Source organism: Silurus aristotelis (assembly GCF_946808225.1).
Source record: "Silurus aristotelis genome assembly, chromosome: 19".
NCBI classification, from domain to species: domain Eukaryota; kingdom Metazoa; phylum Chordata; class Actinopteri; order Siluriformes; family Siluridae; genus Silurus; species Silurus aristotelis.
The window spans coordinates 12,557,584-12,573,397 of NC_139592.1; the positions used below are offsets into that span (position 1 = coordinate 12,557,584).

At 38.9% G+C, this 15,814-nt stretch overlaps 1 protein-coding gene across 1 annotated transcript in view; it reads right to left on the reverse strand.

The window, feature by feature from the left end:
- Nucleotides 1-4,900: 4,900 nt before the first annotated feature.
- cables2b (Cdk5 and Abl enzyme substrate 2b) overlaps nt 4,901-15,814 on the reverse strand; it is a 30,968-nt gene continuing 20,054 nt past the window's right edge. The window contains exons 4-9 of the mRNA XM_083570204.1: nt 15,453-15,561; nt 15,105-15,258; nt 12,955-13,049; nt 11,378-11,484; nt 9,917-10,121; nt 4,901-6,362 (exon numbers count right to left, since the gene is read on the reverse strand). Of these exons, the coding sequence (XP_083426330.1) occupies nt 6,219-6,362; nt 9,917-10,121; nt 11,378-11,484; nt 12,955-13,049; nt 15,105-15,258; nt 15,453-15,561 (814 nt within the window). The 3' untranslated portion in view covers nt 4,901-6,218. The remainder of the gene's footprint in view (nt 6,363-9,916; nt 10,122-11,377; nt 11,485-12,954; nt 13,050-15,104; nt 15,259-15,452; nt 15,562-15,814) is intronic.

The window sequence follows — 15,814 nt, forward strand, 5'->3', positions numbered from 1 at the left end:
TATGTGTTGCCGGTTGGAGCAGCCCCTTTAAGAAGGTAGCGGATGTAGGTAAGACATGTAACCGAGACAAGCCTCATGACATGCATCAAGAGTGAGTCATTGACAGATGTGGCGAAGAGAATCCTGTAATTTTCCAAAACAAAAACATCGTTTAGAATCAGATGATAAATAAACATAAATAATGTAAGTTATGTTGCCGGTCCCAAGGCCGGCTAAACGAGGAGGGTTGCGTTAGAAAGGGCATCCAGCATAAAACATGTGCCGAATTAAATATACGGATCAGGAATCAGAAATTCCTACCGGATCAGTCAAGGCCCGGGTTACCAACGACCGTCACAGATATCATTACCCAACAGTGTACCAGTGGAAATTGGGCTACTGTTGGCTGAATGTGGAGAAGGAGAGGAGGAAGATGTCTACAGAGACAGGAGGGAAAGGAGAAGTGTAGGAGAGTGGAGGTTTGGGTTGGTGCTATGACTGGTAGAGGGAGAGAGATAGCTGATATGATGGGTAGGAGAAGGGTAGATATGTTGTGTGTTCAGGAGACCAGGTGGAAAGGTAGTAAGGCCAGGAACATTGGAGGGGCTTTAAACTGTTCTATAATGGAGTGGATGGAAAGAGAAATTGTGTAGGGGTGCAGACCTGCAGTAACTAAACGTGAATTAAGTTTATCAGTCACACAATGAAGTTATGGGAAAGAGTAGTGGAAGCAATTTTAAGAGAAGAGGTGACCATCTGTGAGCAACTGTATGGTTTCATGCCGAGAAAGAGCAGCAAGGACGCATTATTTGCTTTGAAAATGTTGATGGAGAAGTATAGAGAAGGTCAGAAGGAGTTGCATTGTGTGCATAGCGTACGACAGAGTGCCAAGAGAGAAGTTGTGGTATTGTGTGATAAAGTCAGGTGTGTCAGAGAAGTATGTGAGTGTGGTGCAGGGCATGTATAAGGACAGTGTGACAACAGTGAAGTGTGCAGTAGGAACGACAGACTGGTTCAAGGTGGAGGTTGGACTGCATCAAGGATTGGCTCTGAGCCCTTTTCTGTTTGCAGTGGTGATGGACAGGGTAACGGACGAGGTCAGACAGGTGTCTCCTGGACTATGATGTTTGCAGATTATATTGTTATTTGTGGTGAGAGTAGTGAGCAGGTTGAGAAGAGCCTGGAGAGGTGGAAGTACGCACTGGAGAAAAAGGGAATGAAAGTCAGTAGGAGTAAGACAGAGTACATGTGTGTGACTGAAAAGGAGGGCAGTTAAATGGTGTGGTTGCAGGGAGAAGATGTGGAGAAGGTTAAGAAGTTCAGGTACCTGGGGTCAACAGTGCAAAGTAATGGGGAGTGTGCTAGAGAAGTAAAGAAAAGAGTGCAGGCATGATGGAGTGGGTGGAGAAGAGTGGCAGGAGTGATTTGTGATAGAAGAGTATCTGCAAGAGTGAAAGGGAACGTTTATAGGACTGTGGCATTGAGTAAAAGACAGGAGCTGGAGGTGGCAGAGCTAAAGATGTTAAGGTTTCCGTTAGGATTGACGAGGATGGACAGGATTAAAAATGAGTTTATTAGAGGGACAGCGCATGTAGGATGTTTTGGGCATTGAGATGGTTTGGACATGTGCACCTCTGCACAGGGACATGGGTTATATCGGTAGAAGAATGCTGAAGATGGAGCCACCAGGATGGAGGAAATGAGGAAGACCAAGGAGGAGGTTTATGGATGTGGTGAGGGAAGACATGCAGGTAGTTGGTTTGAAAGATGCAGATGTAGAGGACAGGGGGGTATGGAGAGGGTTGATCCGCTGTGGCGACCCATAATGGGGTGTAGCCCGCCTTACACAACATAGGGATATTGGTGCAACCGGTGTCCCTGTGTACCAAACACTCCAGGCACTTTACAACAGGTTTACTGAGCTATTTTTTTATTTAGTATTTTGTGTATTTGTCTTGCACCGTCCTGTATTGTCGTACACGTCTTGTGTTGTCTTTGCGCTGTTTGCACCAGGTTGCACACATGCACTTTATGTGGCGAGGACACTTACTAGTCCCTAGCCATGTGTTTTCTGTGATTGTTGTTGTATGTAGCACCAGGGATCAGGAGGAACGTTGTTTCATTTCACTGTGTACTGCATCAGCTACATATAGTTGAAATGCCAATAAAAGCTTCTTGACTTGATAAGAGCGTCTGCCAAATTATGTAAATGTAATTAATATGGAAATAAAAAGGGGGGGACAACAGTGGGACAACTTTGGTTTGCAGGTGCCAGTTTGGGCATCTCTTGTCCATGCCATTCAACCATTCCAAAACTCTTCATAGATGGTGTTTTGATATGACTTCCATCTCTTCTTTTTTTCCATAGAAAGTGTTACACATTTGAGAATGGGACATTGAAAATACAAAAAAAAGCTCAGAATATATAGTATATGAATGCTTTTTTTTTTTTTATTTAAATGTTTTAATCATTTTTTATTGCTAGATCAAAATCGATTTGATTAAACGGATGCTACATGGATTCGAGAATGCACAGTATTGCTCAGATACAGATTGCACACATTATTATACAAGGGGAATGACAATGCAAATTATTATCTAAACAGTCCAATAAAAAACTGAATGATGCCATTTACTAAATCTCCACCTTTAACCATGTGACATCATGCTGGTCCTTTCCTCTGCTCTGACACAGGTATTAAACAGGGTGCTTTACTAAAGTAAATAATCAAAAGTACAAATCTGTCTTTAGTGCTGTGTTGCTTGAAAGCTGAAGACTAAATAAAATAAAATAAAATAAAAATCACAGTGAAATATTTTACAGATAATCCCTATTGAGGTTTGGCATTCAGACTGTCATTTACAAATAATCAATCATTCGCTCAGGCACTTACACTAAGTCTTGGATGTCCAAGTTATCAGTCAACACACCAAGAATAGAAATGCTTGGTTTTAAAATTCAGAGGAAATAAAAACCATCAGCGTACTTAACAGGAAATAAATGCTGCATCTGGACATCTGACATTAAAACAAAAATCTTCTATAAAATAATTTGTTTTAAACTGATAGATTTGCCAGTGTTTAACAAAAGATGGTATTTTTAATGAAGCGTATCAGTAAATACAGTTAAAAAATATTGCATAATATCAGTCGCTTTACACTGCAGTGAGGAATTGCTTCGGTGGCATCAGCTCCAATGTTTTATACATTTACAATAGACTCAATTTACTCAAAACAAAGTAGCAAACACACACACACACACACACACACACACACACACACACACACACACACACACACACACACACACACACACACACACACACACACACACACACACACACACACACACACAAGTGCAATAGTCTGCATTTCTCATCTCTGAACAGTGAAGTATCTCTACAAGCAGCAGACAACATCGTCAAGATATAAAACACGCAACACATGAGTATGAATGCATGAAGGAAGGAAGACTTGGTATGAACACAGTGTTCTAGATTTTTATCTTAGTGCGATTCTAGTTTACTGCGATCATCTGATATGTTTGAAGTTTTATTCAACACTGCTGGAGGATTATTAATGGGGCTAGCATGCTGCAGTTATTAAAACAAAGTAAACACAAAAAAAGATTACAACGTCGTGCAGTTTGGACAAAAAGAGATCATGTCAGTTTGCAGGTTTAACTCTTGAAAAGTAGAATCAGGATTGATTTGTTTTGTCATCAAACTACTTTAAAGCTGTTTAGTGGAGTGGCTGTAAAGATAATCAATGTATGACATAACTGCTGGCTGACCCACATTTTAAGGTGTCAGAGGTTTCAGCTATAACGGAAATGATACTAACATCCCATAAAAAAAAATACAAAAATAAATCGGTTTAGTAGGACACATCACCATCTCCATCGAACACATCGTTCATCTGAAAAGGGTAAGATTTTATTATTCAAAACATATACACTACATGGACAGAAGTATTGGGACACCTGACTCTTTCAGCCATATGTGGCTTTTCCCCAAAATGTTACCACAAAGTTGGCGAGGATAAAATGGATATAGTGGAAAATCTTAAGTGGCCTGCCATCAAGGGCTCTAACCCTAATGAAACACGGACCCCCAGTCCTCCTCACCCAACTGTATATCAGTACCTGACTTTACTAACATCCTTATGGCTAAATGAGCACAATTTTCCACAACCAAACTACACAATCTACTGGAACATCTTCCCAGAAGATAACAGGAACCAAGTACGGAAAGGGATGTTCAAAAAGCACAATCTTTTGGTCAGGTGTCGCCAAATATTTATCCACGTAGTGCATCACCCACAAATAAACAGCCTGCAATTCTTTACCATAATAAGACATTTTTCTTTAAATATTGCTTTTACCATATAAATCACAAAGACTGCATAAATATTTATCCCTCTTGACCTGGGATTATACATCATATAAATAATGATTTTACACAACACAATAGATATATTACTGGGTCCATTATAATATTACGATTTAAAAGCTCTTCCAATAAATAATTGGTCAGAAAAAGAGCAAGAATTAAACAAATGCACTCCCGAGAGCTCACGTGCCAACTTTTGCTCGTTTACTTTTTTGGGGGGGGACGGGACAAAAACCAGGAAAATTTACTTATATAGTTTTCTTATACACCAAAGTAAAAACATATTAATGATTTAAATGTTTGACATAAAATGAAGCTCTGAAACACTGAGTGGAATCCATTTGTTTAATTCTTGCCAGATTTCTGACCATTGACTTTTAGGCTTGGCCCCTGTTTTTGTTTAGTCTTTTGTAAAAATGAGTAAAAAAAAAAAAAAAAAAAAAAAAAAAAAAAAAAAAAAAAAAAAAATTATATATATTATATATATATATATATATATATATATATATATATATATATATATAACTGCAATAATATTCATTACCTGCTGCTTGGTGGGGGAAAAAATTAGTTCCTGTCAAAACAGATGTAGTTTGCTAATTGACTAAATGTTTTTTTTACTCCATTCTGCCCCCTACTGGATTAACAGAGACTTTTCAAACATGCATTTCAATTATGGGCCATGAGTTGATTTTTTTTATGAAAGGATATTCCAGACAATTTTACAATTAGCAAATCCTTTTTAAAATTGTCCGTAATATCCGCCGTGGATTTTAATCTGGACCACGATTATCAGACTATGTTTCACAGCCCTGCTTTACAGCGTCTGTGTAGTGCTTCTTTTCAGACAAGAAGCCAAATGAAACCATATCAATGATGTATGAGGGCCGTCACTGAGAATAAATCTCAATTATTAATCTGTGCTTTTCAGTATCCTACAGGAACAGAAAGCACTGCAGGCTTTGTATTGGCTGCTCCATTAAATCCACATTAATGTTCACAGTGACACTCGAGCTATTATCTAACCATGATAAACAAAGCACCAATAACCTGAGGGGTGGGGGGGGTTGGGGAACCTGGGCCACACTATTTCTTTTTTAAATGTCAAGTTTCAAAGTAGAAAATACCAGAACGCAGAAGCACAGGAAATGCGCTTAAGTTTAAATCAGCTCTAATATAGAGCATTTTGACAACTGGGGCCTTGAAATAACCCAGAACATGAGTAAATACTGCACAAGTCTGATCACATACTACTGCTACTGGTGTGTGATAGCAATAATATAATCGGTGCTCTAAAAATGCATAGAATACAGAGGAGCAAAAGCTTTTTATACTGTAGAAAATCAAATAGTTTGGAGAGACAAAACAATGTGCAGGTAAGTGGGAAAGAAGAGTTCTGCTGAATATTAAAGTAAAAATAAAAAACATTTTTTTTGGGGGGGGGGGGTTTGTGGGGGGTGTTTGGGGACTGATACGCATAGTCACACAGACACAGAGTCACTGACAGAGACATACAGACACAGAGACACAAACAGAACCTGGAAAAAGCCCTACCTTGTTATTTGAGTCTTTAGAGTTGATTTAAAAGCTTCCTTTAAAACATTACGGCCATATAATCGATCTTGCGTTAGTGCCATTTGACTTAAGTAAAACACAAAACAGAAGTTAATACTAACTATAAATGACACAGACTCTGTACGAGCCTGTGGAGTATAAATAGATCCACTTTCTCTTCCCCCATGAGCTTAGTGTAGATATAGATCAGCACTGCAAACTGCTAACATTTAACTGGCAACCTTTTCTTTTCCTCTTCTCTCATATGAACAAGCACTGATAAACTCAAGCAGTTCAGCAGGGGCTCTGGGTCAGCTTGCGGTAGTGGGGCATGACCTTGCTGTCAGGAAGGTAGAGGGCCATCTCCAGAGCCACCAGGATGGTGAATTCGAAGGCAATCAGGTCACGTCGGCTGAGACGGAACCTCTCCTCCAGCTTCTGCGTGGAGAAAAAAAAAAGGATAGATCATTAACCTAACACAGACAGGGGAATGGGGAAATCTTGAACAATCTGATTCGCAGAAAAATGTGTGCGCATGTTGGAGCACGTTTGTGGAATTCCAGGAAAGTTTTTAACACTGTTATTGTATGCAGCTTGCAGAAAGAAACAACAGAATGGCCTGTTGTGTATTATTCTACTTAAACCATTTAGTAATTGAAAACACTTCACATTTCAGTGGATAATAGTCTGATGTCATGTTGAGATTTTCATTGGGAGTGACGAGAATGGACAGGATTAAAAACGAGTTGATTAGAGCGACAGCGCATGGATTGGGATGGTTTGGACATGTGCAGAGAAGGTATATGGGGTATATCGGTAGAAGAATGTTGAGGATGGAGCCACCAGGAAGGAGGAAAAGAGGAAGACCAAAAAGGAAGTTTATGGATGTGGTGAAGGAAGACATGCAGGTAGTTGGTTGGAAAGAGACAGAAGTAGAGGACGGGTGGTATGAAGACGGATAATCCACTGTTGCGACCCCTAATTGGAGAAGCCAAAAGAAGAAGAAGATAGTCTGATATCATGTTGTTCAACGTCTGAGACACATGTCTGAGAGGATTCCTCTTCTCACTTACGTTTTAACTTCCAAAACATAGCATTAATATCTATTTATTATTACCGTAATTTCCGGACTATAAAGCGCACCCATATATAAGCCGTACCCACTGAAAGCCACAGGTGTCTACACCAATGTACTTTACACAGGCTTTAATGAAAGACACGTTAAACACGGTGTAATGGGTGAAATAAGTTGCACTTCCTTTAGGAGCATAACGGTATTTTTTGGAAAAGACCGGCACAGCATTTTTCCGGTATTACTGCGTGTGTTTAAGACGAGGATTATGTCCTTATTATTTTCTGATGCTCATTTCTAAGTTTCTTTGACTAACCCGTAATGCTGTTGCCAAGAAAAATAAAAAAGCACGAGTTTTGGAAACCTGTCTGTGCTTATATGATTTCTGTTGCAACTGGGGTTAGTGAGCTCTCCCTTCACCCAGACTCAACGCGCTGCAACGAATTGTATCTAAACAGAAGCCGACCAAGTAAGTCATTGTTCGCTGTCTTCCTCCTTCCTTTCATAACTATTTCTCTCTGGAGTCTATCTTTTGGCATCGGCGTGCATTTAAAATAAAAAAACTTTTTTTTCCTCCCGAAGCTGTGCAGCTCAGAACACAGGTGAGGTGCGTTTTTTTGTTTCCGTTGGTCTAATGTTATGTCACTCAGTTTTTTGGCTTGAAGTTTGTGAAACCGGGAAAAACCCAGGAAAATATTATAAATTAGCCGCTGCGTTGTTTAAGCTGCGGGGTTCAAACACATGCCATACAAGTTCCTGTCCATGAACTGTTACTAAAGACACTATATGGTAAAGATTAATGCATTAAAATAAATATATCTTTCATATTACAGCCAGAACTACCTTCTAAAAAATCTTAAAGCTTTTAAAGTTTAATCATGTATTGATAATGCATGTATACACTAATAGCAACACATTATATTAACTAGTGACTATTTACAGCCAAAATTGCTTGATTACATGCCCAATAAAACAGTTAACTGATGTGCAATATTAGAGGTCATACATACAGTACAGTGATCAATTTTTAGTTTATAATAAATTCCTTTTTATTTACTTTAATAGGTGGCAAAGTCAAACTCCCTGAAATGATATTAGGAGGAAACCTTGAGAAGAACCAGACTCAAAACTCAATCTAACTTCAGCTTTGTGTGAATTGTACGACCAGGAAATTCAGCATAGGTTAACGAACTCTTATTCTAGCTGTTCACTGATGGAGATTCGAGTGCAAACCGGTAAATGGAAATTGAGTTCTAAACCATTGTAGCAAAATTACATCTATCAATTTTATTTAAAAGCTGTCAATCTTTAAGTCAAGTCTAGTCAAGACGCTTTTATTGCCATTTCAACCATATATACTGTAGCTGACGCAGTACACAGTAAAATGGAAAGACGTTTCTCCAGAACCCTGGTGCTACATTTAACAACATAAAGCTGCATCACACAACATAGCGCTATACAACAGAACACAGAGTTAAGGACTAAATTAACTTGTTCTCGCCACAGAAAGTGCATCATGTGCAGACAAAAGACAACACGAGACCGTGCAGGACAGACACAAAGCACTAAATAGCGCCACCAGTAAACCTACTGTATAATGTGTTATACAGTACAATGTGCAAAAGAGAACTGTATACAGGCGTGTACTTGTAAATAAAATTTTTTTTTTTGACAAAACAGTAGTTTGTGCAAAACAGCAATATCAGCAGTCAAGTAGATGTGCAAAAACAGCATGTAAACAGTTATGTAGTTATAAAAAAAATTGTAATATAAAATGTTAGTATTGTGTGTTTGAGTTCAATGCAGTAACATGCAGAGTTTTAGTTTCAGTTCAGTTCTATTCGTTGAGAAGCCTGATGGCTTGAGGGAAAAAACTGTTGCACAGTCTAAATGTGAGGCCCGAATGCATCTAAACGTCTTTACTTATGGCAGAAAGGTGAAGAGTGTGTGTGAGGGGTGTGTGGGGTCGTCCACAATGCTGTTGACTTTGCTGATGCAGCGTGTGATGTAAATGTCCATGATAGAAGCAAGAGAGACTCCACTGATCTTCTCGGCTGTCCTCACTATTCTTAGTAGGGACTTGCGATCCGAGACGGTGCAGTTCCCAAACCAGGCAGTGATGCAGCTGCTCAGGATGCTCTCAATGGTCCATGTGTAGAATGTGGTCAGGATATGGGGAAGGGGGATGGGCTCCCTCTTATTCTTAACAATTAGCGACGCTGCTGGGCTTTCCTGGTGATGGAGCTGGTGTTGAGTGACCAGGTAAAGTTCTCCACCAGATGAACACCAAGGAATATGGTGCTCTTGACGATCTCCATGAAAGATCCATCAATGATCAGTCAAGAATGGTGGCTCTGTGCTCTCCTAAAGTAAACAACCGTCTCGTTGTTTTGTCATTGTTCAGAGACAGGTTGTTGGCGCTACACCAGGCTGTTTCACCTTCTCTCCGTATGCTGACTCTTCGTTCTTGCTGATGAGACTCACCACGGTCATGTCATCGGCGACCTTAATGACGTGGATTTTAAGTGGTACCATCTCATGAATCTTTAGACTCTCCATGTGAGGCCGTCCACAACAGCAGCAAGTGGTTTCCAAGTGACGAGAACTCCAACCAGTAAGACAGCAAAAGCAGACGTGTATCAGGGTGTTAGTTAATATTAGTCTACAAAACACCCTTCTTAATGGTCAATCGTTCTATATTTACATGTTTATTGGCACATTTACATGATTTGGTGGGTGACAATACATAGCAACATACATATGCCAAATGTGTAAAGATCTGTAAACATCTGCCGAAGTAAAGTGCCATAATTAAATCCTTTTTCAAAAGATGTGACTTTGGGTTGCATTGGTATAATATATTGTTCTTATAATGTGACCGGTATGTATGCGTGTGTGCGTTCTGTTTGTCTAAACTCACATCAATTAGCTGCTTGACTTCTTGTTTCTTGAAGTCACTGCTGATTTTTGCAGCCAGCAAAAGGCAAGCGGTGGCCACCAGCTTCCTGTTCTGTTTGTTGAGGCGGCCCTGAAGGACGAGCTTCTCAAAGTACGCAAACGCCATGGCGATGGTGACCGGCTGCAGAAAACACTCTTCACCTACAGCACGCATTTCTCGCTTCAAACTGATCCCAATCAGAGACAGAGAGAGAGAGAGAGAGAGAGAGAGAGAGAGAGAGAGAGAGAGAGAGAGAGAGAGAGAGAGAGAGAGGGAGAGGGAGAGGGAGAGACAGGGGTAAGTTTATGGGACAGGGAAAAAAAAATTATTGGATAAACTTTAGTATTGTTGTATGTAAAGTGAACTCGCTTGTTAAGAGCTGAAACTACAGGTTAACTTTAAACCCAGTTTAACCTAGTTTTACTAAGGTTTTTCCAGCTGTGTTATCTAGCCTTGAATTATTTACCATTAATTTGCCATTCATGTTGCTATGGTTAGAAATTTACATACACTGGCACGAATGCATAAATTACAAACGACTGCTGAACCAAAAAATGAAAATGAAATAAACCAGATTGTCAAACAAGAAAAATAATCAAATGCTACAGTAAGAATATGCATATTTTAGAATGCAAAAATTAGGCGATAACAGCACCAGTCAATGGAGCAGAGAGTAGATCAGGGAGTCGGACAGTTGACAAAGTGAAGAAATAATCGACTTTGACTGCTGAGCCAAAGAAATAAAATTGAATTACTCAGATTGGGGGAAAACGCTCTGTTACTCTCAGTTACTGTGGGGATCACAAATTCTTGTCCAACAATTCAGCAAAGCTGGAATCAAATCTTTGAATAGGCTCTTTATATCCATATATATCCAGAGGATTGGTACAGTCATTACTATTTTACGCCTAAAAGCCTTCTGCTCATTTAGCCTGCATGTTAGATGCACCATTATAACTTCCATTTTATATTTTCTTTGCAAGTGGTGAAGACTTACCATTTACCACCTACTTTTGACTTGCGCTACATAGCACTACACTTAGATGGTGCAACAGGTATTAATTCTACATAGGCCTTACAACTAGGTGTTTGCCCAGCTGGTGCAATCGACTGCAACAACAACAAAGACAGGACTTGAGATCTGGTGGATTTTACTCTCACTGCAGCAATTAGATATAAACCTTGTGAAGAAAAAAAAAAATGCTAATTTATTCTGTTTATGTTCAAAAAAGTTACACTCCTATACAAGTCTTTTTGTGAACAACAATGTTTTCAAATGAAGCCAATTTAAAATCACAAGTGGCTTTACACGCTCTATGGATTTCCATGATATGCCATAAACTATCATGAACTTTAGATTTCAACCCGTGTGTGTTGCTACTGTTGGGCTCCAGACTGCTTTGAACAACAAGCAGAAGGTTCACCTGATGATACTTTGCCTACCTTCTGATCTTACTGAGGGTGAGCTTGATGTGAGGAAATTTCTCCTTAAAGGTCTCGTTCATGTCTTTTTTCAAATCTGATGGCTTGACATACTCTATTACCGTTGTCTAAGAGACACAGAGACAGAACAGGAGTAATATTGGAAAAAAAGAGAAAAGCACACAGTCACGTCAGATAATTTAAAAGAACACTGCAAAAAAAGGTCTTTCATTTCTACTATTGACTCCTTAATTAAATAAATTTCATTTTAAGACTAAAAACTGTTCATTAGAAATAACGGTAAATTTCTGATTGCTTTGGGTCATATGTGTTTAAAAATATCAAGAGTATATTTAATTTCATTTTATTGTGAAGGAGAAACATTTAAAAACAAGCAAAACATTTTTCCATAACATTATAAAAAAAAATATTGTACTGTGACACAAAATCATAATATAGAAAATATTACAAATAGTATATAAAATATAGAGCGTTCAAACAAACTGATTAACAACATTGACTAAATATCTGATTTCAATCAATTTAAAACTAATTGAGATGTAACAGTAATTACCTCAGAGTATTTCCTTATAATGCCCATGTTCTGTATATATTGCCTGATACAGTATGCTTAAGAAGCAATAACAGCTGTTCAATACTTGCTATATCAGCAAAATGTGCTATATCAGTTTGAAATGTGAATCCTTTTTTTTTTTTTTTTTTTTCTTCATCCAGACCTGTTGGATACCAGTCAAAGAAATCACTGAACTGGAAAATAATTCTTTTTTCTGTATGGCATGTTTGCGTAGTACAGCCGATAGTTTTCAGCAACTCTGATGAGCCCTGATATATCTGGTATCGAACAATTTTTTGTCCAAGCAGGGCACACTAAATGGCAATAGCTGACATTAATCAGACCCAATTTGCATATTGAGCTGCTTCAGACTTCTAAATTTACTACACCTTTTGCTGTCAGAATGACTTCTGCTCTTCCACTAGATGTTTGGAAGCACAGCTGTGTGGATTCAGCCACAAGAGCATTAGTAAAGTCTTGCACTGATGTCAGTCAATGAGACCAAGCATACTGTCACTGCTGTAGTTCATCCCAAAGGTGCTGAGTAGATGGTCTATGAAATGTTGTCATGCTAGAAACATGTTTGGGCCTCTTAGTTCCAGTAGAGAGATCATACATACTACACAGTTGTGTGTTTACAAGTTTGTAGCAGCTGTTCAAAGATGAACTTTTTAAGAATCAAATCTGGGTGTCGAGTCGTCATACCTTTGCCCGTATATAGTGTGCATTCAGAACTTTGAAATGCACCCAATGAACACTGATCTTTACAGTTATTTTCTTCCATGTGGTAAATGATATATAGTGGACAGATTAGCGGGAGATCATGGAAAAACCTGAATATGACCTCCTCACACACACACTAGAACAAATCAGTCAGACATCCGTCATACACTAATCCCTTCCTAAAGGGCAAAAAGGGACAAAACAGTCATAGTTGCTGGCTCACAACAACAATGTAGCTCTAACTAAAAAGGCTACACATGTGCAAGGTCTCCTTAATCCATTGGACACATTTTTGTCTTACCATATAAGAGGCAAAGATCAGGACTCTCTTGTGCTTTCCACAAGGCCACTGCGGGTCACTTAGCAGGTTGGGATCATATTCTGTGTCATCCAGACCTAAAAAACACACACAAATACAAAATGGGTTATATTTTCCAACATATATTCATACTGTCTTTACAGACAGGTTATAACTTTGAATTAACATTAATCTTCAGCAACCACTTCAACTTTATCAGCGTTTTCAGAGCTGGGGTCTTATTTATCACTCCTGCATACACACAGGTTTATTCAAACCTTGAATATGCATGTTTCTTCGCATTCGACATGATTTATTACGTTTTGTTTGTGCATAAGGTTGTGCCTATATTTCTGTACTCTGTGCATATATGCATGAAGAGAACCAATTGTCAAAAAACTAAACTAAAGGTTCTCACAGCAAGGTGTAGACGAGTGACACTGATTAAACGGAAGCTAAAATCATACATAAAATGCACAGTTAAAGACAGATTGGGATGATGCCTCATTCACAGATTTGTTATGTGCAGCTTTGCGAAATGAATATCACGTTTTAAGGCACCACAAGATACTCCAGGCTGAGAGCGAGTCAGTTGAATTCATTTGCCACTGCAGTTTAATTGATCACTACTCTAGAGGATTTAGCCACAGGCGTGTTTAAAGCAGAAATTGGAGACATGTCTGGCATTTGCCATCCAGCCATGAGTCAAATAATAACACATTTCAACGCTATTCATCTTGCTAACGCCACATAACACTGCATTTCCAAAACCGGCATCATAAATGATGAATTTCCACATCGTTCGCATAGTTTCAAAATGTAACTGGGGCAAAAAAGGTCCGCACATGCACTTTTTAAAATCGCATTTAGCTTCGGAAAAGACATATAAAAGTAGGACATAAACCATTTTTATTTTGTATTTCATGTTACAGTAGCTGTACTTTAGGACCATTTTAAGATCTTCTGAAATGCTCCGAGTCATCTGTAACAAGCAGTGTTCTCATGAATCAGTTATTTGTGTGTTTGATAATTTGGGGGAGATTTCTTTATGCAAAAGCGTGTGGCCATACACGAGCGAATCAATTCTGAATGCTTCAGTTTGTAATAAATACCATATTTTCTTGTGTGCACTTGGCATGTTGAATACACAAACGTAGAACTTGTTTTATACGAGACCCTTGGAGTCTATGTGGACAGTGAGATGAATCTGGAGAACCCAATGGAAACCTACCCAAACATGAGGAAAACATGTCTACCTCCACACAGGCAAAAACTCGGCCGCGAATCCTGAACAACCATATGGAATTTTTATGATGAGACAAAAAATAAACAGCTATCCAAATTTGTTTTCCCCAATAGAACAAAAAAACAGCTAAACATTTTATACATTCCTAATTTAATTTATATATAACAAATTAAATGCACTATAAATGTGAATGTAACTAAACAGAACTATTCTGAATTATATATTTGCTCTATTAATAGCAAATATATGATTCTTTGGCCATCTGGAACATCTTGCTTCCTGTGCCAAACTGATAATGCAGAATTTGTCTATTTTAACGCTTACAAAACAAATGCTATAATTTTAGAGCTTTTAATGCATTAAGAGGTTTAACTTAATGGTTTACTTTTTATACATTTTAAGCCTGTGAATGTAGTTCAGTCTACACAGTAAAACTCAAAACTATCCAAATCCACACTTCCTTAACACGCAGAGGGGCCATGTTTATGATTAATAAAGGGTTGCTAAATTAGGCAACAGGATGCAGTGAGCAATAAGATGCTCACATGATCGACACACTGAGAACCAGAACAAATGAACACACAAACACAGACACAAACTCTCCTTAAAGAATATTATTAACGGCCAGCTGCAGCATGTTCGTTGCCACTTCCCTTCACATTCAATGAGTCACATTGCACAAGGAGGGTTTATTTTAAGCACTGTGTGTGTGTGCGTGTGTGTGTAGCCTTCATTTGCATTCTTCAGAAACATAATGAGCAATACTATACTTATTTTCAGCAGACCTTGGGGCAATTAGCTACGCTGATTACAGCTAAGTGTTGGAAGAGTTTCGAAATATGCACTGTGTGTGCATGTGCACGTGAGGGTGTTAAAGAGGATGATTAGGTTTTCACACAGTTCGTACCCAAGTCAAAGCCTACAGTGCTGTTGAGACGGGATGGAGGGCAGCTGCTGCATGGGATGCTGTTTCTGGGGTGGGGCATCTGCAGAGCGATTTCCGGTGGCTTTTCACGAACCAGTGCATTAGTGGGGTACAGAAACCGGGCATAAGACACAGTCTGAAACACACACACAATCCATACAACTCGTCAATTTTACATCATAATGATACTTTCGTTTTTTTCACATTTGACTGTAATGAGGCTGTTAATGCACCTCAGGGTCTCGATCATACGCCTCACTAAACACGCTCATACTGACACGTCCTGATGAGAGCTTAATAGACACTTTGAATGATCCATGAGAGTCTTACCCTGCCGTAGATGCCAAGCTCCACTCCCTCCAGGCCAGGGAGCATATCTAGTGTGGTGGAAATGCCCCCAGATGAGTGTCTCCGCCTAGGGGTGCTCAGGGCCGGGTCACTGAAAAGGACAAAGAGAGAGCACAGGAGGCAAAGGGACTTTCTATTATTTAGGGCTTGGTTAAATATATATTTTTTCAGATTTAGGGGTTTTAGTAGATAGATGCTCTAATACAAACTGATGTTTTTCCATAATCTGCAGTCCATCAGTAACATGCTCTGATAGACAGGAAATAGTTTATCCATGATCTTAATGTATACTAGCTTGCATTTCTCACCTTCAGCTGAACATTACCACATATAAATAAATCTGC